The sequence below is a fragment of the Amblyraja radiata genome, chromosome 26 (genome assembly GCF_010909765.2).
Source record: "Amblyraja radiata isolate CabotCenter1 chromosome 26, sAmbRad1.1.pri, whole genome shotgun sequence".
In the NCBI taxonomy this organism is placed as follows: domain Eukaryota; kingdom Metazoa; phylum Chordata; class Chondrichthyes; order Rajiformes; family Rajidae; genus Amblyraja; species Amblyraja radiata.
The window spans coordinates 8,755,046-8,782,418 of record NC_045981.1 but is presented as its reverse complement, the minus strand read 5'-3'; the positions used below and the strand labels follow the sequence as shown (position 1 = coordinate 8,782,418).

The 27,373-nt window shown below is 38.9% G+C and overlaps 1 protein-coding gene across 5 annotated transcripts in view; it reads right to left on the bottom strand.

Annotated features, from left to right (window-relative positions):
* pitpnc1 (phosphatidylinositol transfer protein cytoplasmic 1) overlaps positions 1 to 27,373 on the bottom strand; it is a 214,299-nt gene that overhangs the window by 186,387 nt on the left and 539 nt on the right. For 3 of the 5 annotated variants that reach the window (XM_033044156.1, XM_033044157.1, XM_033044158.1), the window contains exon 1: positions 23,073 to 23,718. In XM_033044156.1, coding sequence (XP_032900047.1) covers positions 23,073 to 23,120 — 48 coding nt within the window. In that variant the 5' untranslated portion in view covers positions 23,121 to 23,718. Of the gene's footprint in view, positions 1 to 23,072; positions 23,719 to 27,373 lie in introns of those variants that run through there. The other 2 variants (XM_033044154.1, XM_033044155.1) reach the window with 1 other exon arrangement.

Sequence of the window (27,373 nt, the reverse complement as noted above, 5' to 3'; positions counted from 1 at the left end):
GTTTCCCTGTAATATAATTTATATTAGCAATTAATAATAATAATAATAATAATAATAATAAATACTTTATTGATCCCCTCAGGGAAATTCAGATGTCCAGAGGCCCCAACCAACAAACCCACAGATTCAAAACGAACGCAGACAGAAAATACATAGAATACAATGTGGACACTACCTGAGAGCAATAAATACTTAAAAAGACCAATAATAAACAATTAAAAATTAAAAATTGCAAAATGCATCCCCCTACAGCCTAGCAGTCCGAATTATAAACTCTAATGGATGCAGGGGTGAAGGATCTCCTGAACCGCTCCGTTCTACAGGGCAGGGAGAGGAGCCGGTTGTTGTTCCGAGTGCTCTTTTGATTCTCCAGAATTACATGGAGGAGATGCCTGGGGTTTTTCAGGATGACCTGCACCTTGTGCCTCATACGCTTCTCAAGCACATCCATCCCAGAGTCTACTCTCCCCTCCAGCACTGAGCTAGCTCATTTAACCAGTTTGACCAGCTTCTTGTTGTTTTTTGCACTAATGCTGTTGCCCCAGCAGACAACAGCGTAGAAAATAACACTTGCAACCACAGTGTTGTAAAACATGTGCAGCATATCATTACACACATTGAAGGATTTGAGCCTTCTGAGGAAAAAGAGTCTGCTCTGGCCTTTTTTGTAGAGGGAGTCAGAGTTGACAGACCAGTCCAGTTTGTTATCAAGGTGCACTCCAAGGTATTTATATGTCTGCACCACCTCAGCAGAAGTTGTAGTTTATATGAGCAATTACAGCAGAAGTGAGGAATGTAGACACAAAGTGCTGGAGTAACTCAGCGGGACAGGCAGCATCTCTGGAGAGACCCTTCTTCAGACTGATGGACAACGTTTCGGGTCGAGACCCTTCTTCAAACTGCCTTAAAGAGAGGAATGTTGCACCGGCAGAGGTGTTACAATTATAATGTGCTGATCCATACATGGTGTAAACTAAGTGGGAGCAAGTCATCCTCAATTACAAGGAACTGTCCAAAGTAGATATTGTCATAGCACAGTTGCCAACAACCGTTTCAGTCATGGACTCTCTTCAGTGGAGATCAGGTCACTTTTATAAAATGAAAAATGTGTTGCCTGGAACAGACACCAGGTGCAGACCAGTAGGGAAATGGTAAGAGTACACTCGTTCAGAGTTGGTTTATGATAGAGCAGAATTGTAGACCACTGAAATGGGACTTTCAGCTGGCACTGCTGTGCCAACCATTAATCCCATATATGTAGGAAGATGCTGGATTAAACCAAAGATAGACACAAAAGGCTGGAGTTACTCAGCGGGACAGGCAGCATCTCTGGAGAGAAGGAATGGGTGATGTTTCAGGTCGAGACCCTTCTTCAGACTGAAAGTCAGGGGAAAGGGAAACGAAAGCTATAGGCAATGATGCAGAGATATAGAACAATGAATGAAAGATATGCAAAAAAGTAACGATGATAAAGGAAACAGGCCATGGTTAGCTGTTTGTTGGGTGAGAGCGAGAAGCTGGTGCGACTTGGGTGGGGGAAGGAGAGGGAAAGATGGAGTGCAGGGGTCATTTGGTTAGAAAAACAATATTTATACCACTGGGTTGTAAGCTGTCCAAGCAAAATATGAGATGCTGTTCCTCTTATTTGCGTTTGGCCTCACTCTGACAATGGAGGAGGCCTAGGACAGAAAGTTTCAGTGTGGGAATGGGAAGGAGAGTTAAAGTGTTTAGCAACCGGGAGATCAGGTAGGTCCAGGCGGACTGAGCGAAGGTGTTCAGCGAAATGGTTGCCCAGTCTATGTTTGATCTCACCGATGTATAAGAGTCCACATCTTGAACAACGGATAAAGTAAATGAGGTTGGAGGAGGTGCAAGTGAACCTCTGCCTAAGCTGAAAGGACAGTCGAGAGAGGAGGTATAGGCACAGGTATTGCATCTCCTGCGGTTGCTGGGGAAGGTACGTGGGGATGGGGTGGTTTGGGTGGGAAGGGATGAGTTAACCATGCGAGAGAATAGTCTCTGCGGAATGCGGAAAGAGGTGGAAATGGGAAGATGTGACTAGTGATGTGACTAGGGATCCCGTTGAAGGTGGCAAAAATGGCAGAAGATTATGGTGTTGTATGGGGTGGGAGATTGCAACCTTCACGTGGTCTGCCCTGTTTCGACGAATGCAATCAACCTGGTGTGCACAATCAAATAAGATCAAATAGAACAAGTTGTCCTACAACTTTAGGCTGTGCACGCAAGAAGATGTGTTGTATGCAACGGCTGATGGGGTGAAAGGCAAGGACTAGGGGGACTCCGTCCTTGTTGCGATCAGGGGGAGCAAGGGCAGAGCATTGAGGAGACACATGCGAGAGTCTCATCTATGATGGAAGAGGGGAACCCCCATTCCCTAATGAATGAGGACCTCATGGATGTCCTGGTATGGAACAGCTCATCTTGGGCGCAGATTGTACACAAATGGGTCGCTAGTTTTCTCATATTATAATACTTCAAAAGTAATTTAGCAGCTGTGAAGTATTATGGTTTGTTCCAAGGTCCTGAAAATGCTATGGATATATATGTATATGTGTATACATGTCTCTCATTTCACAGGAATGCAGCTAAACCAAATCGCTTCTGATAAATTCCATATATTCAGCTCCAATTTGTAATTTAGATGATTGCTTTAGATTATCATTTCGTGAAATGAACATTTCAGATAGCCCTGTGGAAATGTGATGTTCACCAAACAGTCCAACATTTATTAGAAAATACCAGACTGAATGGGCAGAATCTGTGTATTGTGAAAACACTCAATACTGAGCATGGATTTGAACAATATCAGTTGACATGCAATAAAAGCTACTCCATTTGGAATCCTTTTCATACTCTCTGATGTACTCCAATTTGTAAAATGGTAAGGAATCCAAATTCAATTTCTTTACAAAAAACAAAATAAAGACCATATATTTACAATTTCAATAGAGTAACAGTTAAGGAATCCAATCCTGAAGTACAAATAAAAATCCTATATCATTTAATAAAAATTCTTGACCTATTCAGTCACCAACATTATTCCCAACATTGCATTCTATACCGTCAGGCCAGAACAAACACCACAAAAAACACCACTTAATATTTGTGTGGTTAAATCCTTGAATGCCAATAAATAAAATGGGCGGCGCGAGCCACGTCGCAGCGACCTCTGCAGTCCGTCTGTCTTTTTTTTAATTTTCTTGTCTCGTTTGAGTGTAGTTTACAGTGTTTTTTTTTTACTGGGTATGTGTGTGTGTGTGTGGGGGGGGGGGGGTGTGGAAACTTTTAAAATCTTTTCCCTGTACGGTGGACCCAACCTTTTCTCTGTCGGGTCTCCGTTGTCATTGGGGCCTAGCACCGTGGAGCGGCCTCCAACCGGAACGACCTGGGGCTCCAGTCTGCGGACCTACTACCTACTGGCCGAGTTCGGAGCAGTAGGAGCTGTGGTGGCGCACTGCTGCGGCCCGACCCCGGATATTCGGAGGCTCCAGCCGCCGGCCTGGTGGACGGTGACACCGGGAGTTCGCGGGTCCCTGGTGGGAGACCGCTTTTCGGAGCTTCCGCAACGGCGATTTCTCCCGCCCGAGTTGCGGGGTTGAGGATGACCTGGAGCGGGGCCTTACATCACCCGGCGCGGCTTTAATGGCCGCGGGACTTATTTACCATCGCCCGCCGGGGGCTTTGACTTTGACATCGGGAGGAGAATGGGGAGTGCAGGGGAGAAATAAGACTTTGCCTTCCATCACAGTGAGGAGATTTGCTGTGATGGATGTTTGTGTAAATTGTGTTGTATCTTGGTTCTTCTTATTGTTTGTACGACTGCAGAAACTAAATTTCATTTGAACTTCTAGGTTCAAATGACAACAAATAAAATCTAATCTAAAGTATTCATTTTCTGTATCTATTGAACTGAGGATGATGCTGGTACATACTGAATATGTCAAATACATTATTATTTGCCATATATTATTTGTACTTGTAATTTATAATCTTACTTCACTTCAGGTTCATTCCCAATAAAGGAGATTTGCTGTTGATCCACAATCAATACAAAGTCAAAAAGTCTATCTTGGAAAGTATTTGTAATATTTGCATGTAATATTTTTATTGAAGTGCATAAAAGAAAAAGTACGAAAGTAGACAAAAAATGCTGGAGAAACTCAGCGGGGGAGGCAGCATCTATGGAGAAAAGAGTAGGTGACGTTTGGGTCGAGACCCTTCTTCAGACTGATGTCGGTGGGGGAAGTGGTGGGACAAAGAAAGGAAGAGGCGGAGACAGTAGGCTATCTAGGAGAGCTGGGAAGGGGGATGGGAAGGAGGGAGAAAGCAAGGACTACCTGAAATTAGAGGTCAAGTTTCATACCGCTGGGGAAATATGAGGTGTTGTTCCTCCAATTTGCGCTGGGCCTCACTCTGGCAATGGAGGAGGCGTAGGACAGAAAGGTGGTGTTGTTCCTCCAATTTGGCAGAAAAAGTGCTATTCTTTGGCACCAATTAGAATTAAACCCATTATGCCTCTTAGTTCAGATGGCTGAAATGGTCCTATAATTCTAGTAAATGTTATCAGCGACACTCGTTAGCTGATCAGACAGAGGGTTGATGCTAGTTCTGGGAATCATTTTGTTTTCCTAGACAATCTAACAGAAATTATCCAAACTTTATCTCCAGGAATGAATAAGAATAAGAATAAAATCAGACAGATACGGCAATTTGGGTGCAAATGCTACTAGGGCCCTCTCCACTTTAAAAATGGAATTGTTATAATTGTATAGATGAACTGCACATGGAAAGCGACCCCTTGTATACTTTCATATTTTTAATGCATGTATTATATGGAGTAAGAATCTCAGCTCATCATATTTTCTGCATTCTTATTAACGGTTGCTTGATTAGAAACATAGAAATTAGGTGCAGGAGTAGGCCATTCAGCCCTTCGAGCCTGCACCGCCATTCGATATGATCATGGCTGATCATCCAACTCAGTATCCCGTACCTGCCTTCTCTCCATACCCTCTGATCTCCTTAGCCACAAGGGCCACATCTAACTCCCTCTTAAATATAGCCAATGAACTGGCCTTGACTACCCTCTGTGGCAGAGAGTTCCAGAGATTCACCACTCTCTGTGTGAAAAAAGTTCTTCTCATCTCGGTTTTAAAGGATTTCCCCCTTATCCTTAAGCTGTGACCCCTTGTCCTGGACTTCCCCAACATCGGGAGCAATCTTCCTGCATCTAGCCTGTCCAACCCCTTAAGAATTTTATAAGTTTCTATAAGATCCCCTCTCAATCTCCTAAATTCCAGAGTATAAACCAAGTCTATCCAGTCTTTCTTCATAAGACAATCCTGACATCCCAGGAATCAGTCTGGTGAACCTTCTCTGCACTCCCTCTATGGCAATAATGTCCTTCCTCAGATTTGGAGACCAAAACTGTATGCAATACTCCAGGTGTGGTCTCACCAAGACCCTGTACAACTGCAGTAGAACCTCCCTGCTCCTATACTCAAATCCTTTTGCTATGAAAGCTAACATACCATTCGCTTTCTTCACTGCCTGCTGCACCTGCATGCCTACTTTCAATGACTGGTGTACCATGACACCCAGGTCTCGCTGCATCTCCCCTTTTCCTAGTTGGCCACCATTTAGATAATAGTCTGCTTTCCTGTTTTTGCCACCAAAATGGATAACCTCACATTTATCCACATTATACTGCATCTGCCAAACATTTGCCCACTCACCCAGCCTATCCAAGTCACCTTGCAGTCTCCTAGCATCCTCCTCACAGCTAACACTGCCCCCCAGCTTAGTGTCATCCGCAAACTTGGAGATATTGCCTTCAATTCCCTCATCCAGATTATTAATATATATTGTAAATAGCTGGGGTCCCAGCACTGAGCCTTGCGGTACCCAACTAGTCACTGCCTGCCATTGTGAAAAGGACCCGTTTACTCCTACTCTTTGCTTCCTGTTTGCCAGCCAGTTCTCTATCCACATCAATACTGAACCCCCAATGCCGTGTGCTTTAAGTTTGAATATTAATCTCTTATGTGGGACCTTGTCGAAAGCCTTCTGGAAGTCCAGATACACCACATCCACTGGTTCTCCCCTATCCACGCTACTAGTTACATCCTCGAAAAATTCTATAAGATTCGTCAGACATGATTTACCTTTTGTAAATCCATGCTGACTTTGTCCAATGATTTCACCACTTTCCAAATGTGCTGTTATCCCATCTTTAATAACTGACTCTAGCAGTCTCCCCACTACCGATGTTAGACTAACTGGTCTGTAATTCCCCGTTTTCTCTCTCCCTCCCTTCTTAAAAAGTGGGGTTACGTTTGCTACCCGCCAATCCTCAGGAACTACTCCAGAATCTAAAGAGTTTTGAAAGATTATTACTAATGCATCCACTATTTCTGGAGCTACTTCCTTAAGTACTCTGGGATGCAGCCTATCTGGCCCTGGGGATTTATCGGCCTTTAATCCATTCAATTTACCCAACACCACTTCCCGGCTAACCTGGATTTCACTCAATTCATCCAACTCCTTTGACCCGCGGTCCCCTGCTATTTCCGGCAGATTATTTATGTCTTCCTTAGTGAAGACGGAACCAAAGTAGTTATTCAATTGGTCCGCCATATCCTTGTTCCCCATGATCAACTCGCCTGTTTCTGACTGCAAGGGACCTACATTTGTACCTTGAGGATACAAATTACGTACAGGTCTCACACATATATCGGTTACCCCACATGAACAAGATGGTACTAACTGTGCTGAAACTCTCTCGATGAAATTAAAAAAACATAATCATTAAATATTTAATTTTATTTTTAAACAAAGAACGTGGAATACTCCATCCTTATCCAAGCCATGTGTATCAGAAATCAGCAGCAGGAACTTATTCATAAGTTTTGTCATTTCAACAAAGCTTTCATTAAAATGTATTTCTCTCTTCCAGTTTGCTTTTGTGAAATCTCACTCCTGTGCAGTGCTATATGAACAGAAAGATGTGGTAAAATCTTGAAAAAGGGTGATGGGAGAAGAGGCAAAAACAGAGAAGATTGATATTGGAATTGAAGGACGAGAGACAGTAGTTGCTCTTAGCAACTGACTGACAAAGAATATTTTCAGACTGCAGGGTCAGCTGCACAATTAGAAATTCAGTTGTGTAACATTGTTTTCCCAGTATTATGCAATTGAAAATAGTTTTCTTCTGCACTGAAATATGTTAATATTTCCAGCTGAATTCACTTCACTCTGGAAATTCAGTAGGATATTTAATCACCACCTAATCTTTATCGTTTTTGTTGCTCACCTCTCACCGACCTAAGGCACCTACACAGGGTATCCTTCTACACCCCTACTCAACTCATACACTCCAAACCACATTACAAGCCAAATCCTTCTGGCCATCACCATGACCCCAGACACAAGCAATCCTCCTCTCCACATTTCTATCCACGTGCACAGCACAGGCACGATCCTTTCTCCTGCCCAATACCCCCCAATAACTCAAGCTGCAAGCCTTAATCCTTCTCTCCCCACTGAATTCCACCATAGCTTTTCAGTTATACCTTCCTCTCCCAATTATCACTCACTATTCCCTCCCCCCCTCTTCAGTTTCCTCCCACACTCCAAAGACGTACAGGTATGTAGGTTAATTGGCTTGGTAAATGTAAAAAATTGTCCCTAGTGGGTGTAGGATAGTGTTAATATGCGGGGATCGTTGGTCGGCACGGACCCGGTGGGCCGAAGGGCCTGTTTCCGCGCTGTATCTCTAACAATTGCTGACATGTGCGTCTCTATCCAATGTCAAATTGGTTAATATATGTTTAGTCCTGTGAACTATTGCATGATGACAACTTTGTTATTAACTGTGGAATACAAAGTACTGGAGTAACTCAGCAGGGAAGGCAGCATGTGTGGAGGACATGGATAGACGATGTTTTGTGTCAGGACCCTTCTTCAGTCTGATGTGGGATGTGGGAGGTAACCGGAGCAGAGTAAACCCACTGGTCACTGGGAAGATGTGCAGACACCACATCAACATCATTGATTCAGCATTAAACCAAAGTCACTGAAGCTGAGAGGTTATAACTCCACTAGGTATGCCAATGACCAAGTTATTTCAATCGGGCGCATTTCTCACAAACTCGTTGTTCTTTTTATGCATTTTTATGCATTTAGTAGGACCTAAGTTTTGCTTATGATAAGTATTCTGGAAAATAAATTCACATTCAAAACAACTGAATCTATTGGCATTGAGATAGTTTCAGATTGGAGACATGTGTCTTTGTCACCGGATTATGAGGAAAGTTAAAAGGAATTTCCAACATATTAGGCTTATCTGGTTTTGAAAATACACTTGCAGCATTGCAATCCATGATTCAGCAGGTTACTTTGGAAACTAATCTATGACCAATGTGGATAAATACACACCATGCTGTTGATCATAAACTAGTCTTGCCCAGTAAGTCAACTCCGAGCCACTTAGCACAAACTAGGAAAGGCAATGTGGATAATTCTATTCTTGGTTTATTGAAGACTAATAGACTCATTCATTTAATAATTAACAACTACATAATTATGAACATGTAATTTATTCTTTTTGTGATCACAAATAAAGAAAGCATCAAGTATTTTGATCAAAGTAAATTACTTCTTTGATTATGAATTTTGATATACATTTGTTTGATATATAAACACATTAAGTACATTTATTTGTATTCTGAATGCATGCAATGTATTTACAACAGGATTTAATACATGCAACTCTTGTGTCTCTTATAGGATTGTGCAAAGAATTAGATCAATCTTCACTGTTATGTCAAATAGTCTGCTGACACAATCTCAAATGTCCAATGCATTTCAAACATTCACTTGGGGAGTAAAACTGCTATGATCTGAGGAGCATTATTCCAATATGAAACATGAAAGGGCATTTTTAAAACCGAAAAGAACAAAACTGGCAATGTGATTGAAAAGAAACTGTAACTTCATTTGCAGCAGCAAATAAAGGGAAAACATGAAAACATTTTAAGAATTGATGGCAAAATGTAAGGTATTTTATAATGTGATAAAGTCAGACACACAAAAATTAAAAATACAGAAAAGGTCTTATATGATTTACAAAAGAAAAATCTCTGAATATTCATTGTCCATGAAAGCATGTTAATGCTACTCTGCCCAGCACCAACAAATACGCTGCATGGATACTGTTTCCATTTTATCCCTTTAACAAGCTTTCAAGGTCGCATTTATCATGTGGCCAATGAGGTAGGCCATGTGGCCAATTTTATGCTGCTGCACTTATCAAATATCAAGATAAGTACAGAGAGTCAATAATTCCCAATTTTTTTTTTAGTTTTTTAATTTAATTTAATTTAGAGAAACAGGCCCTTCGGCCCACCGAGTCTGCACTGACCAACAATCCCCACACATTAACACTATTCTAGTAGGTGCACGGGTCACGGGTGCAAGGCTACCAAATTCAAGTGCAGTTTCTTACCACTTCATGCAGGGTGCAAGGCCACCAAACTCAAGTGCAGTTTCATACCATTTCAAGCAGGGTGCAACGCCACTAAAGACAGCAAGTCGTGACCTCTCCCTCATCCATCTTGCAGAGACTGAGCCACGCCCACACTTCTGTGTTTTATAGTCCCTCCCCCATCCCACCAGAAGGGGCGTGGCCTTCATGGAGTGATTGACAGGAGAGAATCTCAATATTTTTAAAACACTAATAACTCTTTTATTTTTCATCGATGGGAAACATCCTCGGTACCTGATGAGCGGAGGGGAACTCTGAGTAAGATGGCCAAAAATCACAGTCGTACGTGGTAGCGTTTTTCTAAAATCAATATAAAGCGCAAACAGGGTCAAGATTACACGTTTAATTATATAGAAGGCAAGGCAACTTTAATTTGGCAAGGCAACTTTAATTAGGCAAGGCGACTTTAATTAGACAAGGCAACTTTAATTAGGCAAGGCAACTTTAGCATTTCCAAACCAAAGGCAACACAGCTTTAGCCTTTCCAAACCAAAGGCAACACAGCTTTAGCATTTCCAAACCAAAGGCAACACAGCTTTAGCATTTCCAAACCAAAGGCAACACAGCTTTAGCATTTCCAAACTATATTTTCAAACCACATTAAGAGCACTGACAGGTCAGTAAAACCACTCACAGTTTAGTAGACATGTGGTCAGTGTTATTCACAGCTCAGACTGAGAGACGTGACCCTCTCGCTCCCCCATCTTGCAGAGACTGACTGAGACACTCAACACTTCCGGGTTTTATAGTACTTCCGGAAGGGGCGTGGCCTTCAGGAGAGAGAATCTCAACATTTTTTTAAACACTAATAACTTTTATTTTTCATCGATGGGAAAAATCCTCTTGTCCTGTAGGGGGACTCCGAGTAAGATGGCCAAAAATCTCAGCCATAAGTGGCAGCTTTTTTTCTAAAATCAATATACAGAACAACAGGAAGTGGTCAAGATCAGACTTTTAGTAATATAGATATCTACCCTCAAGACGCGGTTCAGAGGCCTGATAACTGAGGGGAAGAAGCTATTCCCGAGTCATCTAGTTGCCATCTTCCAAATTGTGAGGGATTCTGGGAAAGTTCTTAGAGCCTGGAAAATAGTATTTGATGAATGGAGGGAGAGGTGAGAAGGGACAAGAAGAAAGCAGGGCATTACGACCAGTTACCCTGTTATCAACAGTGAGGAAATAGCATACTTTACTATTAACAAAATAGAAATGAGCCATTTGGAAAACACAAAAATGTATAGAAAGAGATAAATGGATTTATGAAAGGGAAATTATGTTTGACCAGAGTTTTTGTGATTGCAACCAGCAGAATACATAATAACAAACCAAAGTAGCTGGTGTATTTGGACTTTCAGAAAACCTACAATAAAGCTGCCATTCAAAAGGTTATTAAACAAAACCAGAGCATATGGGATTTGACATCCTGGATTGAGAATTGGTTATCCTGGATTGAGAATTGGTTAACAAACAGAAAACAGAGTGGAAATTAAAAAGTCATTTCAGCATTTTAAATCTATAGCTCATTGGATGCCATCGTATCAAAACAGTGGACCAGGAAACAAAGTATAATATGTTCAATTTGGATAACACATAAAGGCTACAGGGGTATGACGATAAGGCCAGTGAATGGGCGAGGATATGGCAGATGGAATATATTGTGAAAAAGTGTGGTAATGCATTTTACATGCAGAAGGTACCAACCCTAGAAAAAGAATGATACAGGATGTGAAGAGAACCATTGCCAAAGAAGATTTGAATGAAGTTACGTAATTTGGAGAGAACCCTATTACAGACACTAGAAGATTCTGCCATGACAAATAAGGAGAGATGAGAGAATTGGAATCAACTGCGGCCACCCCATTTTCAACAATGGAGGCACTTGGAGGAAGATGGTATGGCAAAGCTCCATAAGACAATGTTCTCTAGGTAACAATCCAAACTTTTGTGGGTCAGGAAATCGAGGATGTAATTGCAAAGGAGGGGGTTGAATCCTAGTCTTGTAGTTTGGATCTGGCCATGGTGAATCGCTTCTGCCTATATAGCATGGTGACCAGAAATGCACACAGCTGAGAACTAACCAAGGATTTCTAAAGTTAGAGCTCAACCTCCCTACTTCTGTATTCAATTCCCCAACTAAACTAACAAAGGTTAGTACCCCACTTCTTCCTAGCCACATTATCTACCCATGTTGCAATCTTCAAGGATCTATGGCCTTGTCATCTAAACTCACTCTGTTCCTCAAAACTTGTAGAATAGTGTGTTTTTTTGGTTTAACATGATCCCTCGAAATGGATTTTACTGCATTAAACCAGAAAATGTTACACTAAATTAAAAAAAAACATGGAAAGACTCATACAATTAGCAAACAATTTCTTAAGTAAATTGGTTAAATCAAGTTTAAGGTACCTGAAGATAGACACAGATAGATAGATACAAAATGCTGGAGTAATTCAGCGGGACAGGCAGCATCTCTGGAGAGGAATGGGTGATGTTTTGAGTTGAGACCTTCTTCAGACTTAAGGTACCTGATGTATACACAAAATATGTGAAACTCGACAAATGAAATGTCTGATGGTGGAAAAGTAAGAATGGTAGATGTCAAGTAGGTGTTTTTTCAACATCCATCAAAAAGAAATATGTTTTATCTATCTTTTCATCACTCTCATATAGATGCATTTTACTGCAATTTTTCATCAATGAGTTATGAAATAATACTGTACTTTCTTTACTATTAATTGCATTGGCTTGTGAAGCAAATAATAATTATTGAGACCACAATAAAAGGGGAAATTTTCCTTATTCATAAATTACATTTTTATGAGATTATGCATAAACTGTATCACAGACCAAATATGTAGATGTTACACAGACGTTGTTATAAATTTAACTGTCCATTGATAAGGTAGCCATTAGTCCTCATTTGTCATATTAGTAAGTCTAAAGGGTAATTATTTAATGCTCTGAATAACTCTTTTGTGATTTTAAGGATGGAACTGACAACTGTTTACCTGTTTTTTACTATAGCTTATAATATTAAAAAAAGCACTTTGGAAATTTTCCAAGTTTACATCATTAAACTCAGTGAAAACCAAACAAAAAGTTTTTTACTATAATATGTAACTACATTTTATAATATGTCTACTTCTAATAAATAAATAAAAAAAGAAAAAAGAAAATCAAACAAAAATGTTGCAGTTGCACTCGAACAAATAAGCAGAATATACAAAGTATGATACAATAAGATAGAACTTTATTTATCACAGGAGGGAAATAAATCTGCCAACGGTCATAAAAAAACACAAAATACATGAAACATGAAATTAAAGTGATGAGTGGAAAAGCAGTCTACCCCACAACAGAAGGGGGAGGAGTTGTAAAGTTTGATAGCCACAGGGAAGAACAATCTCCTGTGGCGTTCTGTCCTGCATCTTGGTGGAACCAGTCTGTTGCTGAAGGTACTCCTCAGGTGTGTCATGTGTGTCATGGAGGGGATGAGCTGTATTGTCCAGGATGCTCTGCAGTTTGAAGAGCATCCTCCCTTCCAAGACCACCTCCCATGAATCCAACTCCGTCCCCAGGACGGAGCCAGCCTTCCTGATTAGTTTTTTGTTCCTATTGGCGTCCGCAGCCTTCGACCTGCTGCCCCAGCACACGGCAGCACACTGGCTACCACCGATTGGTCGAACATCTGAAGCATCTCACTGTAGATGTTGAAGGAGCGGACATCTCAAAAAGTACAGCCGGCTCTGTCCCTTCTTGTACAGGGCCTCAGCATTTCAGGACCAGTCCAGTTTACTGTCCAGGTATACTCCCAGGTATTTGTACTCCCTGGTAAACTGCACATCCATACCATTGATGGAGACAGGGGACAGGGATGTTCCTCTCCAAAGGTCCACCACCAACTCCTTAGTTTTGTCGGTGTTGTGCTGCAGGTGATTCAGCCCACACCACTCAACAAAGTCGTTGACTACACCTCTGTATTCAGCTTATGTGCAATCAAAACAGCAAGTTGTAATAAAAACTAACATCTTAATATAAAGTATAATTCCTTTGTAATATAATGCAGCCTCTAGTTGATCAAACTGACTTGTTTAGGCACCTTTCTCAACATAAACCACTCATTGCCCTCTTAACCATGAAGTGCTCTCTATGCATTTTTGATTTTAACAAAATAATGAACAAACATATTCCAACATTTTATAACATTCATTCAGTCACTTTAACTACACGAAATAGCTGTAGCCAATGAAAAATATGCATATAATCTGTCTCAAGAGTATTCACAATGAATGAAGTGTATACAATCAAGGATGATAGGCAATCCAAAAATAATGCTATGTAGATTGATTGTAAACAAACATATGAAATATAAGGAAAACTTTTCACAAATAGAACAGTACATGTAAGATTAAGGGGGTTTTGAAGTCAAAGATAAAATATTCAATTGAGCTGTGTGAGAACAAATTGATGTGTGTAAAGAACTTCATTTGTGGGAGTAAGGGCTGTTACATTGCCAAAGGTGCCAACAACCAAATGAGATATTAAATCAAGGTTCCACGCTTTCAAGGTTTCCCACTATTGTGAAATATTCCAAGGCACAATTGAAGAGTTTACCACTCACATAGAATTCAATATTTAATGAACATTTTACAAAGGGAAGATTGTTTTTTTTGTTAGAAGCAATGTACATACATCTCAATCATGATATGCAACATAATAAATTTTGTGTACAACTTCTTTTTTTAAACTTTAACCAATAATAGAAAAAGAGAAAAGAGAAAGAAGAGAAGAATGAGGATAGTAGTGGAGTGTAGTCCGCAGTAGTTGGCGTTAAATGAATGATAATGGTTAAGTAAACTGCGTGCTTGAAAGTGAGAAAAAGAAAACAAAAAAAAACAACAAAAAAAGGCCCCAAAGAGAAGAGGGCCTTAAGAAAAGAAAATAAGTAGAGAATCCAAAGAAGGTAGAGCTAAACAAAAAAGAAAGGGAATGTGCCTAATTCATAACGATTCACACCCATCACCTAGTTCTAAAACAATTACTTTCCAGGGTTGTGTTGCACCATATTACACTTGTAACAGCTCAATGAAAGGTGACCATATTCTTTAGAATTGTTCTTGTTTTCCTGCTAGAACGAGTCTCATTTCCTCGAGATGTAACATAGAAACATAGAAAATAGGTGCAGGAGTAGGCCATTCGGCCCTTCGAGCCTGCACCTCCATTCAATATGATCATGGCTGATCATCCAACTCAGTAACCTGTACCTGCTTTCTCTCCATACATCCCTTTAGCCACAAGGGCCACATCTAACTCCCTCTTAAATATAGCCAATGAATTGGCCTCAACTACATTCTGTGGCAGAGAATTCCAGAGATTCACCACTCTCTGTGTAAAAAATGTTTTTCTCATCTCAGTCCTAAAAGATTTCCCCTTTATCCTTAAACTGTGACCACTTGTTCTGGACTTCCCCAACATCGGGAACAATCTTCCTGCATCTAGCCTGTCCAACCCCTTAAGAATTTTGTAAGTTTCTATAAGATCCCCCCTCAATCTTCTAAATTCTAGCGAGTACAAGCCGAGCTATCCAGTCTTTCTTCATATGAAAGTCCTGACATCCCAGGAATCAGTCTGGTGAACCTTCTCTGTACTCCCTCTATGGCAAGAATGTCCTTCCTCAGATTAGGAGACCAAAACTGTACGCAATACTCCAGCAGTAGAACCTCCCTGCTCCAATACTCAATTCCGACATATTTGTGATCCACATTTTGAACGTTGGGATAGGAGCGTTTTTCCAAAATTTAAGTATAAGTTTTTTTGCCGTTTTCAAACCATAGTTTAGGAAACATCTTTGAAATATAGTTAGTTCAGAACAGGCTTCCATTGCTCTGAAAATAATCAATTCTGTATTTGGGTCCAGTCTTAATTTACATATTTTTGAAAAGCTTTCAAAAATTTCCTTCCAAAATTTCTGAAGTTTTGCACAGGAAACAAAGGCAAGATTGTGACGAATAAATGTGACTTTGTGACGAATAAAATTTACTTTGATCAATTGTTTTAATAATTGAGATAGCTTGTTATTTCAAAATGATTGCCAGTTTTTAATATTACAATAATCACTACGTGTTCAAAGTATCTCTCTTCCCCAAAAACATTTTGAGATGTCGTGAAAGTGAAGTAAAAGATGCATGGTAAATAAAAGCTTTAATTTTTTTAGATTAAACACATCAGCACTAAATTCTTGATTAATCACGATAATATCAAAAATGTAGTTTCATAGTACTTCTCTCAATAAATTGGCCATAAGGCTGATGTCAACAATGTGTGGCCAGCTTTCAACACTATTTGAATACAATGGATGTGTTCGTATCACCCACAGATGTCAAATCCCAGAAAATAAATGAAAATCAAAACATATGCAGTTGTTAATACTTCTTACCAGTGCATCCATTCCTAGAAAATACACGGACAATAAACTAAATCAGAATAAACTGTATGATACAAATATAACAGTACAAAGCTGACCATCAATCTTGTTTAGGCTGTCATAAATAAATCTCAAAATTGGATTGCTTACTTAAATCATATAAACATTTATCTCACAGCTCATTTCCCTAAAAGCTCACAGCTCGCTCAGCATTTTTCTAATTTTATACAAACAGTCATTGATCTTTAAATTGCCAAATGAGACATAGCATTGCTTACTGATTAATAGCTCTTCTGACTAAATCAATGGATAAATGCAGTACTGCTCTTTATGAACTGGATTTATTAAAAAAGACAACCTGAATTTAGCCACTATTGTGATTAACTATATATCCCCACTTTGAAGCAGTTTTCAAATAATCGAATAGAGATTTTGATATTTTCATTTAATTTATATTTCTCCCAGATTTGTAGAAATTAAATATGCATTCCAGGAGTTCCATCAACAAAACGTCAATTTATCAATGTATACTCTCTACAAACTAAAGTACTTTGTGGCTTGTAAATATAACGATATTTATATATTTACTTAATTTTCCAGTGATATGTAGGGTTGCAGCAGCTCGCATAACTATTTGATAACACCCAGCATGGACATATTGCAATAGATTTTCATATTCACTGAGGGGAATAATCTGATAAAGTATATTCCCCACCTATAATGAAATCCACCCAATTTCCACTCCATTGATATTAATGAAATATAAAATTTGTTAACCAGCTCTACCATGTTATTCCACCGAAATCTAATTCAATGCGCAGTTAGATTATTAGCTGTCTGATGGATGGCTGGATAAATGATTTGGAACAAAAAAACATTACTGGCATCACTCAAATTTTGCATATAATTCAAACAAACTGTACTTTATTTTAATATTACCTAATTCTTTGCAAGATGAAATGATTACAAGATAAATTTACATGTTGAGGTAAATTCTGTAGATAAGTAGAACTCAATATCTACAGCTACTCCAATATACCAGAAACTCCAGTATAGCAAAAATATATTACTATCATTCTTTTGAAGTAACTTTATCTAGTACAGATTCAAATAAAGTAGAAGTACATTATCTAATACTCTGTTTAAACAATCTATCATAATAGTAGCCTGCAGATCCTGGTGAGTGTTTGTTACTATTTATATTTCCAATGAGGACTCAGACTCCTGGCTTTAAATTGGTTTGAAAAAAATAACACCTATCTTTTAAGTTTACAGAAAACAAAATGAGGGTGAACAGCCAAGAGAGCATTAGCCAAGTTTACAGGTGAAAACAAACAAATCCTTCCATGCAAAACCTAAAACAAAACAATAACAGCAATGCAAATATTGTAATTACTTTTTCAGCATCTAGGCATTAATTGGGAAGACCAGCATTTATTGCTAAACTCTAATTGCTTTGAAAATGTGGCAGTGAGCCACATTCTAGAGATGCTGCAGACATCCTAGAGTACTGCTGGACAGGGAGCTCCAGAGTTTAGACCCAAAGACGAAGGAATGACAATATATTACCACATGCAGGAATCAGCAAATGTCCCATGTGCCTGTTGTCCTTGACCATCCTGTTGGTCAGGGTCACAGGTTTGGTAGATGCTTTCAGAATGCCCAAGGTAAATAACTTCAATGAAGTTTGGCATTCACAGTACATCAATAGTGTTGGAACCAATGGTTGTTCCAATGAGGCAGTGGGAAAAGAAACTAACATGCCAGCATGCCATGCCAAGGCTATTCAAAACTGCATCCAATGCTTAGAATCTTTGTGGGAGGAGGCTACATCATCTGTCCAGCTCCTGCCAACTCTCTGCATGAGCAATCAAATCTGTCTAATTCCTCATTCTTTTCGAAGTGCCCTGCAATTTTTTTTCTTCTCTCAAATGTCCATCCAGCTTCCTTTTGAAAATCATGAACAAATCTGCTCTGATCACCCTTTCAGGCAGAGAATTCCAAAACATAACTATTTACCACTTCATCAAGTTTTTTTGTCACATCAGTTCTAGTTCTTCTGCCAATCATCTTAAGTTTATGATTCACAATCCTTCCACCAATAAAATGTTATTTTCTCTATTCACTTTGTAAAGATCACTGACAATTTGTATGCTTCCAACAAATCACACCTTAACCTCCTCTGCTAGAGGAGAACTCTAATTTATCCTCCACTATACAGATAGTTCCATGTTATAGAAAATCACCTTAGAAAACAAATTGTACCAATGGGGGAAAGGAGGTTAGGGTGAGAGAATTTCAAATTTGCAATAACAAAGTTTATTTCCAAGCAGGATTTTCAAAAATAAAGGTCTTTTTAATAGCACTAAGTTTATTTTTGTTACTACAAGCTAAAAATATTAACGGTTGTATGTTACTTTGTTTAATAGAGTATCATTGCACAAGTGTCAATAGAAACAGTTGCTTGTCAATTTCAATGTTGGCATTTAGTGAAACTGACAGACTGTGTGCTTAAAAAGACATTGATGTTTGATTACCGTAGGTGGTTATACAGATATAATATTTTCCCCCTTAGACTTTTTTTTTTTTTGCAATTCAGCTTTTTCCCACCTTGTCACTTTGCAAAGGAGTTTCTAAGTAGTTGTCTAGTTCCTAATCAAAACTGCGTTACAACCAATTTGGCCTGCATAATACAAATAGTATTTCCTTCATCAATCGTGTTAAATCCAATTTGCTGTAAATAAAAAACCATTGTTGCATATTTTACTGTAATTGCCAGAACTATACAAAATAAGATCAGATTGAACCAATCTTTAACACAGGTTCAAAATAACATTCTATTTCTATAGCTCAATGACAGCACTTTATATTCAACAATGAGACTGTCATATAAATGCTCCTTTGCTGCAAGAAGCCAAGATCATGTATATTGATGGCTGTTTACCGATAGCTTCTTGTCAGCATTTTATGTGGCTACAGCGCATGGAGGGTGTTACATAACCTCTGCTGCCTCAAACGCAAAAGGAAGAAGCATTTTATATTTAATAATCAAGAGATTGTCATATTTGCTGCACGAAACCAGTTGTTGGCTGTGTACCCATGGCTAATGTTTAAAATAGGACTACAGCCTCTTCATATGAGCATCAGATAAAAACATTCACATCAGAAATCAATTAAGAGCAGATGGAAGGAAGTCCATGATGAAACAAGAAGACCATGGAGTAGGAGATAAGTGGGTACACAAAATTGCTGGGGAAACTCAGCGGGTGCAGCAGCATCTATGGAGCGAAGGAAATAGGCGACGTTTCGGGCCGAAACCCTTCTTCAGACATAAGAGATAAGTGGGGTTGGTCACAAGCAAGTGAGAATTTGAATACAATTGGATTACAACCATCTGGGCAGTTACTACAGGATCCATAGATCTGAATTCAACTGGATATACATGCTAGGCTGCAATCATTAATCAGCAAAAGCGTAGTGCTTTCAAACTCCTATGCTCTATGTATGAAAACACTTGAAATAACCTACAGAAGGAAGATATCCTCAATGAGGCAAAAGGGCCTGAGTTTTGAATAACCAGAGTTATAGTAAGAGATGATTGAAGAAGTTTGACATCTCAGTGGTGACCAATCATCCTCAGGGAGCCACATACTTAGGGTGAAACTGGAGAAGTTTCAATGCTTATATATTGTCTGATAAAGCAGCATGGGCAACAAATACTGGAAAAGGGACAGCACCAATTGAGGCAGATGATAGCAAGCAACTAATCTATGAAGAAGCCACTGATAGTTAAGAAACACCCTATGAGATCCTCATAAGCAACCTTACAGCCACTCTACAATACATCGACTTTATGCCAACGCAATATCCAGAAATCCATTTGTCTTCAATAACGCACCACTTCCAGTGACTGGCATTGGTTGAAGTGTATAATATGTGGTATACCTTCTACCTGGTATCTCAATGGGAAAAACTGCGATCCAGTGATGATTCATCTGTGAAAAATACCTCACATCTTCTGCAGCTGAAAATCTCATCCAACTCTTCAGTTGACTGAGTTTGAATGATCCAATGCTCTCACAACTGAATTCCCATTTCAAATCCTATAAAAACTTTATCCCATCCAAATCTTTGCATAAAAGTTCCAACATCCTCTACTTACTGCTTTCTAGGCTCCTGATCCCTTAAGTCTGCGTATCCTTCTAAAGTTCTATCATTCGCTGAAGTCACTGCATTTCTCTAATTATGGCTTCTCACGCATTCCAATTTTAATCAATCCATTATTGGCAACAATGCCTCTGGCTGCAAGCCCAAGTCCCTGAAATGTCTTCATAATCCTCCCTACTATTCTATTTATTTGATGCTCCTTAAAATCTTTACACAAGCTTTTAACCATTTGTCCCAATACTTCCTCGTATCATTCAGTTTCAAAAGGTTGTGCTTTAACAGCTCTTTGTCATGCTTAGTTTAGGATGTTTTACTAAGTACGTGAAATAAATATGCAGGATATGTTTTAACTGACCATAAGACAATGCGGGACAGAAAGCATAGGAGATGGATGCCTCAGGAGGTTGTCAGAGTCAGAAGTGGAATTTAGAATAGGCAAGTTTAGAGAGTTTGTAGAATGGACTAAGGACAATGGCTTCTGTCTTTCCATTCCTCAATTGAAGGAAATCCAATTCTGGATGTCAGACATGCTGTCCAGAAATTTAGAGGCAGTGGAGGATTCAAATTGGTGTTGAGATGATGATTATTATTTTTCATAGGTATATTGTTGGACGCCACTAAATCTATCAAAGCATTAGATTCAATACTTTAACATACTTACTCTATATTTCATCAGTAATTAACAAAATGTTCTTGTTTTCTATTACTGACAGGCATAAGTGGTATCAACAATACATCTGTAATCATCCATTTGGGTTAATGCTTGAAATGAAGCTAATACTGCAATATGATTTCAGCCAATGCCTTGAAGTAGCTCAGGCTTTTGTAAACTGCTCAACTCAGTGATTTCCTTACTACGTACTCTAAAGAAAGCGAAAATGGGAGTCTGATCTGTTTGAATGTAATTATGTCTGAACCTAAATTTAAAATTTCTATGCCCTCTGCAAATAGATATCCAAAACTTGAGAACACAACCCCACCTTTTTCTTCTCTTTAAAAGATATTTCTTTCCTTCTCTCTTCTTTCATTGTAGCCATTGGCATTTAAGCCTAATGGAATAACTATGTTAAGCACTGAAATTGTAGCTGCAGTTGTTAATTGGTTGCAGCAAAATCACTGCTGCTGGGATCAGCAAAGCAATGGTGTATTGCATGAAAACACTGTTACATAATAGAAAAAAATGACTCCAATACAAACTTCATTATTGCAAGACAAAACACCACAAAATTACAGCAAGTAGTCTTAACTGGCAGAGCTTTGGATCAAGCAAATGAAGGGGCTTCCTGATACTCATATTAGATAGGTACTTGGTAAATAAGGATTTGCTTTCAATAATGTTATTAAATGCAATTAGGTAATATACATACAGAATGCCACTACAACAAGCGAATGCCTTCTTAAGTAGAAGTGAGAGTTCAGCACCATGCATGTTGAGTCTTATCAACATGGAATCATCAAGCTGTTCACAATGCCAATGAAGGGTTGCTCTCTAACAAACTATTGGTATTAATCTTTATAATCTATCAAGGCATTAGTGCTACTGCCTTATCATACTTACTCTATATTTCAACAGTAATTGATGCAGTGTTCTTGTTTGACATTATTGCCAAACAGAAGTGGTATCAACAATGTACAAACATATATACAAAGATCAAGTGAAACAATCACACATGTTTTTACCACATAAGCAATGTTTGAATTTATTGATATTTATTCTTAACACTGTCAACACTTTGCAATACATGACTTTGCATTGAACTACATTATTAAATCTCAACTGCCCTGAATTAATGTTCTCCCCTAAAATGATGCATGCTAATTTGCATCATCACATCACATAGGTTTGTAAAATTAGGTTGCCCGGTTCTTGGCTCAAGGGCATAATCTTTATTTGGAATACATTTGAAGAGATCGGGATTATTCAAATTGTTTTTAAGAATTGATGGTTGAATCTGCACATTGTGGACAACCGTGATTATTTAAACATAAAAAAGTAAAAATAAGTTATCAAGCTCCTACCTTGATAAAAAGATCAGAGTATTTTATAGACATAAAAGCTCTAATGAAAACTTCGAAACTGGTTTATTTGAAACTTAGAAAAAGGGATTTAATCCAAGTTTATGTTATTTTTTTGTAGTTTGCAGCAGCTCGCTCCACTTGAGCTGTTAATACTGTAAACAAGTTTCCTTCTGGCGCCATCTAGTGACAGTAATGATAGGATGAATGTATTATATTCACATCTTTGTTTACCAAAAAATCCTAACATTAAAAGATGACCTTGGTTCAAATGAACTTTAATCTATGTAGTTAGGCACCACATACCATAATAATAATAATAATAATAATAGTAATAATAATAATATTAATAATTCAGTAGCCACATAGGAAGAACAGGCAACCGTCTCCGAGGAAAAATCTAAACAAAGGCATCGTACACATCAAAAACCGCCTCTAGTGTTAAGGAGCAAGTCCTACTCACTCTTTCGACACACATTTATTGTACCAATCTAGTTAACACTTTAATCGATTTTCCTCAACTTATTTTTTTATTTTCAAATTAGGACATTGTTCGCTAGTACTTCCAGTAAGACAGCGAAGCTTTCAAGTGCGCAACCCACGGTTCGTGTACACAGAACGCAGTCATATGATTTTCGTTATGTGATAGCAATGCTTAGCAATAGATGCATGTATAAGCCGAAACAGATGGAACGTTTCCTAAACCTAACAAGCGACCGGAAACGTGCTCGATTTCACGCAAACCCGACAAAATTAATTGAACCTTTGTCCAGGACAAACAATAGGCAATAGGTAAAAATAAAATAGAAAACGCATTTAGCTGCGACTACACTGATCAGACATACATTTTGTGAGGGGAAAAAAACAGCATTAAATATTTATCATGTGAGCTGCACTTACCTCTTCTACTGTCAGGGGCATGCAAATCCTAAACTCCTTCACCAACATAGCCCTTCCTCGAAAGACTCTTTTCCCTCCCTTGTAACGTATTTCGAGAGGTTTTTGTAGTTAGAACGGAGTCACTGCACAACAAATGAAGTGAAGCAAATCAACCGTTAGCTTCTGAAGGTTCACGCATCAAACAAAAGCAAATCGAGTCTTCGCTATCTTTGTTTGAGATCTTGTTTCAAGTTCAGATCATGTGAATGCAGAGACTGAAATGTACTGAAAGAACTCCTTTCCGAACATTACGCACAAGTGTATGTTGATTGAAGAAAGATAAAACTGGGACGAGAACACTTTCATTCCAGCAGAGCCATTGGCAAAACAACCTCAAAGATGCACTGACCCACCAAAGTGCGAATACGTTAACATTATTTTCAAAAATACTGCACGGTTTGCTTGTTCCTCTGATCTTTCCTTCCTTGGCTGAAAGCAAACGTCGCTTATTTCCTGTTTCAGGAACTCTGAACTATCTCCCATGCACAACTCAGCATATTGGGGGGGTTTTTTAAACACCAGCTATCCTCGTAGACCTCGATAGATATTGTGTATCCGATCACTGTAACAGTTGCAGCTTCGGCACAACTACCCGCAGGTTTCTTCAGTGACGGCACCAGGAAGACTAATGACACAGTCCAATCGGAAATAAACTCGTCTGGAAGGTGGCGAATTCAAACAAAAGATAATGTAATTGACATGCATCGATCTTTAATTTCTCAGTTTCCACATGCGAATTGTGCATTTAATCAAAGATGTATTTGACATTTTATGTGAAATTTGTTCCTAATTATTCCGATTTGGATCAATTCAATAGACTATTAATGTGCTTTAGAGTTTCTGCTTACAATCAGTCTGACATGGGTCAAATATTATTAATAGCAATAATTATTCTCCAAATTGTACCAACTGTTATTAACTTCTGCACGCCTTTTCAAAAATTGATAATCATTTGTTTTATCTATTTACATATACTGTTTCTTAAGCTGTTGGTTTGGGTTGTTCTATTAAAATACCTTTACAACTAATATTACGATTCTGAACGTTTTTTAGGCTTTACCCCGTCAACTAGTTTGGCCGATTGTCTAACTTATTTTCAACAGCAATACCTTTGCTGTTACAATATATAACAACAATGCATGCCAACTGAATGCACATTCAAAATTAGAATCACGTTAACTGACAATTTGTCAATTTTTTCCTTCCTTGGTAAAAAGAACTGTGAACGTTTCTTTTGAAATAGTACCTCAGGCTTCACTTTTGTTCTGTAGATTCTGATGTGGTTAATGGGTCAACCTGGGAATCAGCTGCAGTTGGGACAGGTGAAGTTTGATAGAACAACAGATGAATGCTTTGAGAGATGGTGCATTCTTTCCATCTTAAATTTATTTGTCCTTCTGACAATTATCAGAATTGTCAATGCAATTCCTTCTGCATTTTAAGCAATCATGAATAAGGGATTCTTGCAAGTTGGTGAAGATGTTACACTTCAAGAAGCTTTTCAGAACATCTTTGAATCATGCCATGAGCTACCTGGTAATCCTTTGATGTGATGGAGTGTGTAATAGACTTTCTATTTTGGAGTCTATTGTGGGGTAATCAGTCAGGATACTTTCTACAGTACATCAGTGAAAGATTATTACAGTACCCCATGACATGCAAAATCTCTTTGTTTAAAAAAGAACTGCAAATGCTGGAAAAATCGAAGCTAGACAAAAATGGTGGAGGAACTCAGCGGGTGAGGCAGTATCTATGTGGAGAAGGAATAGGCGATGTCTAGACGACAGTTTGAAGAAGGGTCTCGACCCGAAATGTCGCCTATTCCTTCTCTCCATAGATGCTGCCTCACCCGCTGCGTTCCTCCAGCATTTTTGTCTACCTGCAAAATCTCTTTAAAACTCTAAGAAAAGCGAAGCATTGGGAAATCTTCTTCATGATTGCATCAATGTGCTGGGCCCAGGCCAAGTCATCCAAGATGTTAATGCACAGGAATTTTAAGCTCCACAACCAAACCACCAATGAAAACTAGCATGCAGTCTCCTTTCAGTGTATTTTACCCAATCACAACTCTCCCCTCATTTCTTTACCGTTCCCTTTGTCTGGTTGACACCCACAAATAATCAAACTTTTGCAGGATTTCAATAGCTATGAGAATTGATGACCATTTCTCATCTGTTATTACATGGATGCTGGTGAAGTTAATAGTGATGTCTTGAAAATAATGCACATTACAGAAGAGGTGGCACTGGTGGTCTTGGAATGTATAAGGCTGGATAAATCCCCTGGATAGACATAAAAAGCTGGAGTAACTCAGCAGGACAGGCAGCATCTCCGGAGAGAAGGAATGGGTGACATTTCAGGTCAAGACCCTTCTTCAGACTGGTTAGGGATAAAGGAAACCAGAGATAGACAGTGATGTGGAGAGATAAAGAACATTGAATGAAAGATATGCAAAAAAGTAACGTTGATAAAGGGAACAGGCCATTGTAAGCTGTTTGTAGGGAGAAAATGCAAAGCTAGTGCGAATTGGGTGGAGGAGAGATAGAGAATGCCAGGGCTACCTGAAGTGAGAGAAAACATAAATTCATACCACTATGCTGCAAGCTGCCCAAGCAAAATATGAGATCCTGTCCCTATAATTTGCATTTAGCCTCACTCTGACAATGGAGGAGACCGAGGACAGAAAGGTCTATGCAGGAATGGGAAGGAGAATTAAAGTGTTCAGCAACCGGGAGAACAGGTTGGTTCACGCGGGCTGAGCGAAGGTGTTCGATTGCCCAGTCTGCGTTTGGAGAGATACAGGTGGAGATGTCCGACTTCATTAGCTGAAGGAAACCAGTGAATGGTGTTGAGCAAAAGGTTTCCACATCATTTATTGGCTCCAGACAAAACAATCCAAGTTTGTCCAACCTCCTCTTAAACCTTATACACTCTAATTCAGCCAGCATATTGGCAAACCTCTTCTGAATCTTTTCTAAAGCCTCCATATCCTACAATGGGGTGATCAGAGATGCACACAATACCCCAAATGCAGCCTAAGCAAAATGTTATACTATTGAAGACAAAAACACAAACAGCGACAGGGAAGTGATCATATATTTATTATTTTCCTTACCACCTGCACATGGGGATAAATGTGGATGTATCAACTGTTAACATATGATAATACCTGAATAGTTATAACAATACAGAAGGAGGTAATTGAACCATTGTCAGCTCCCAGGGAGAAATCTCATTACTCCCATTCTTCCTATCTTTATTTCCCTCTACAATGTAATTTATTATTTTACACTGCCCACCAACTCTCCTTTGATTCTTTTTTTATCATTAACCTTCACTAAAGAGATAATTTACAGCAGCTGATTAACATACCTAAATGTCTTTGGGATGTGAGAGAAAACTAGAACATCCAGAGGAATCTCACATGGTCACAAAAAGAGGTGCAAACTCAACAATGATCACAATCAATGTTGTTCTTGGTGGTTTGCGGTAGCAGCACCTTCCAAACTGCCCATGATAAATTTCATTTTAGTTAAGCTATTGAAACATGTCCCATTCGCACTTATTCACATGGATAAATTTTAGAACTTGAAGGAACTGAGGCAGTGCAGGTGAACAATATATTCTGGCAAGTAAGGTACATTCATATGCTTAGAATTCACCACTGATATCTGACACATCAAGGCAAAAGAAAATCTATACCAAGGCCATGGAACAACTTTAATGAAGAACACTGAAAGGTAAAAGGGAAAATGTAATTGTCTTATTGAGCAATATGTTTTTTATGGATTTCTTCATTCCTTATTTTAGTAGATCTATGTCAGATACCGAGAAAAGCAAATCAGTGTGACTTTTGGGAATTATGACACCGAACCGTCAATTAATAACTGCGTGATCGTTTTTGTGGCAAAGATGGTAAGACAGCGCACAGCACTGTTGAAATCCTCGTTCCAAGTACTGCTCCACTATAAGCAACCAGTAAAATATTGGCACAAGGAACTGCAGATGCTGGTTTACAAGAAAAAAAGGCACAACGTGCTGGAGTAATTCAACCGCTCAGGCAACATCTCTGGAGAACATGGATGAGTAAAATAACATTACTGGCGCAAGCACAACATAATTAATAACACACGTAGACACAAGAACAAGTCAGCAATGAAAAACCATTGACCTGAAACGTTAACGCATGAAGGTTTTATCTCCAGAGACCGCCAGACATGCTGAGTATTTCCAGCATCCACACTATTTTGTTTTGTAAGAAA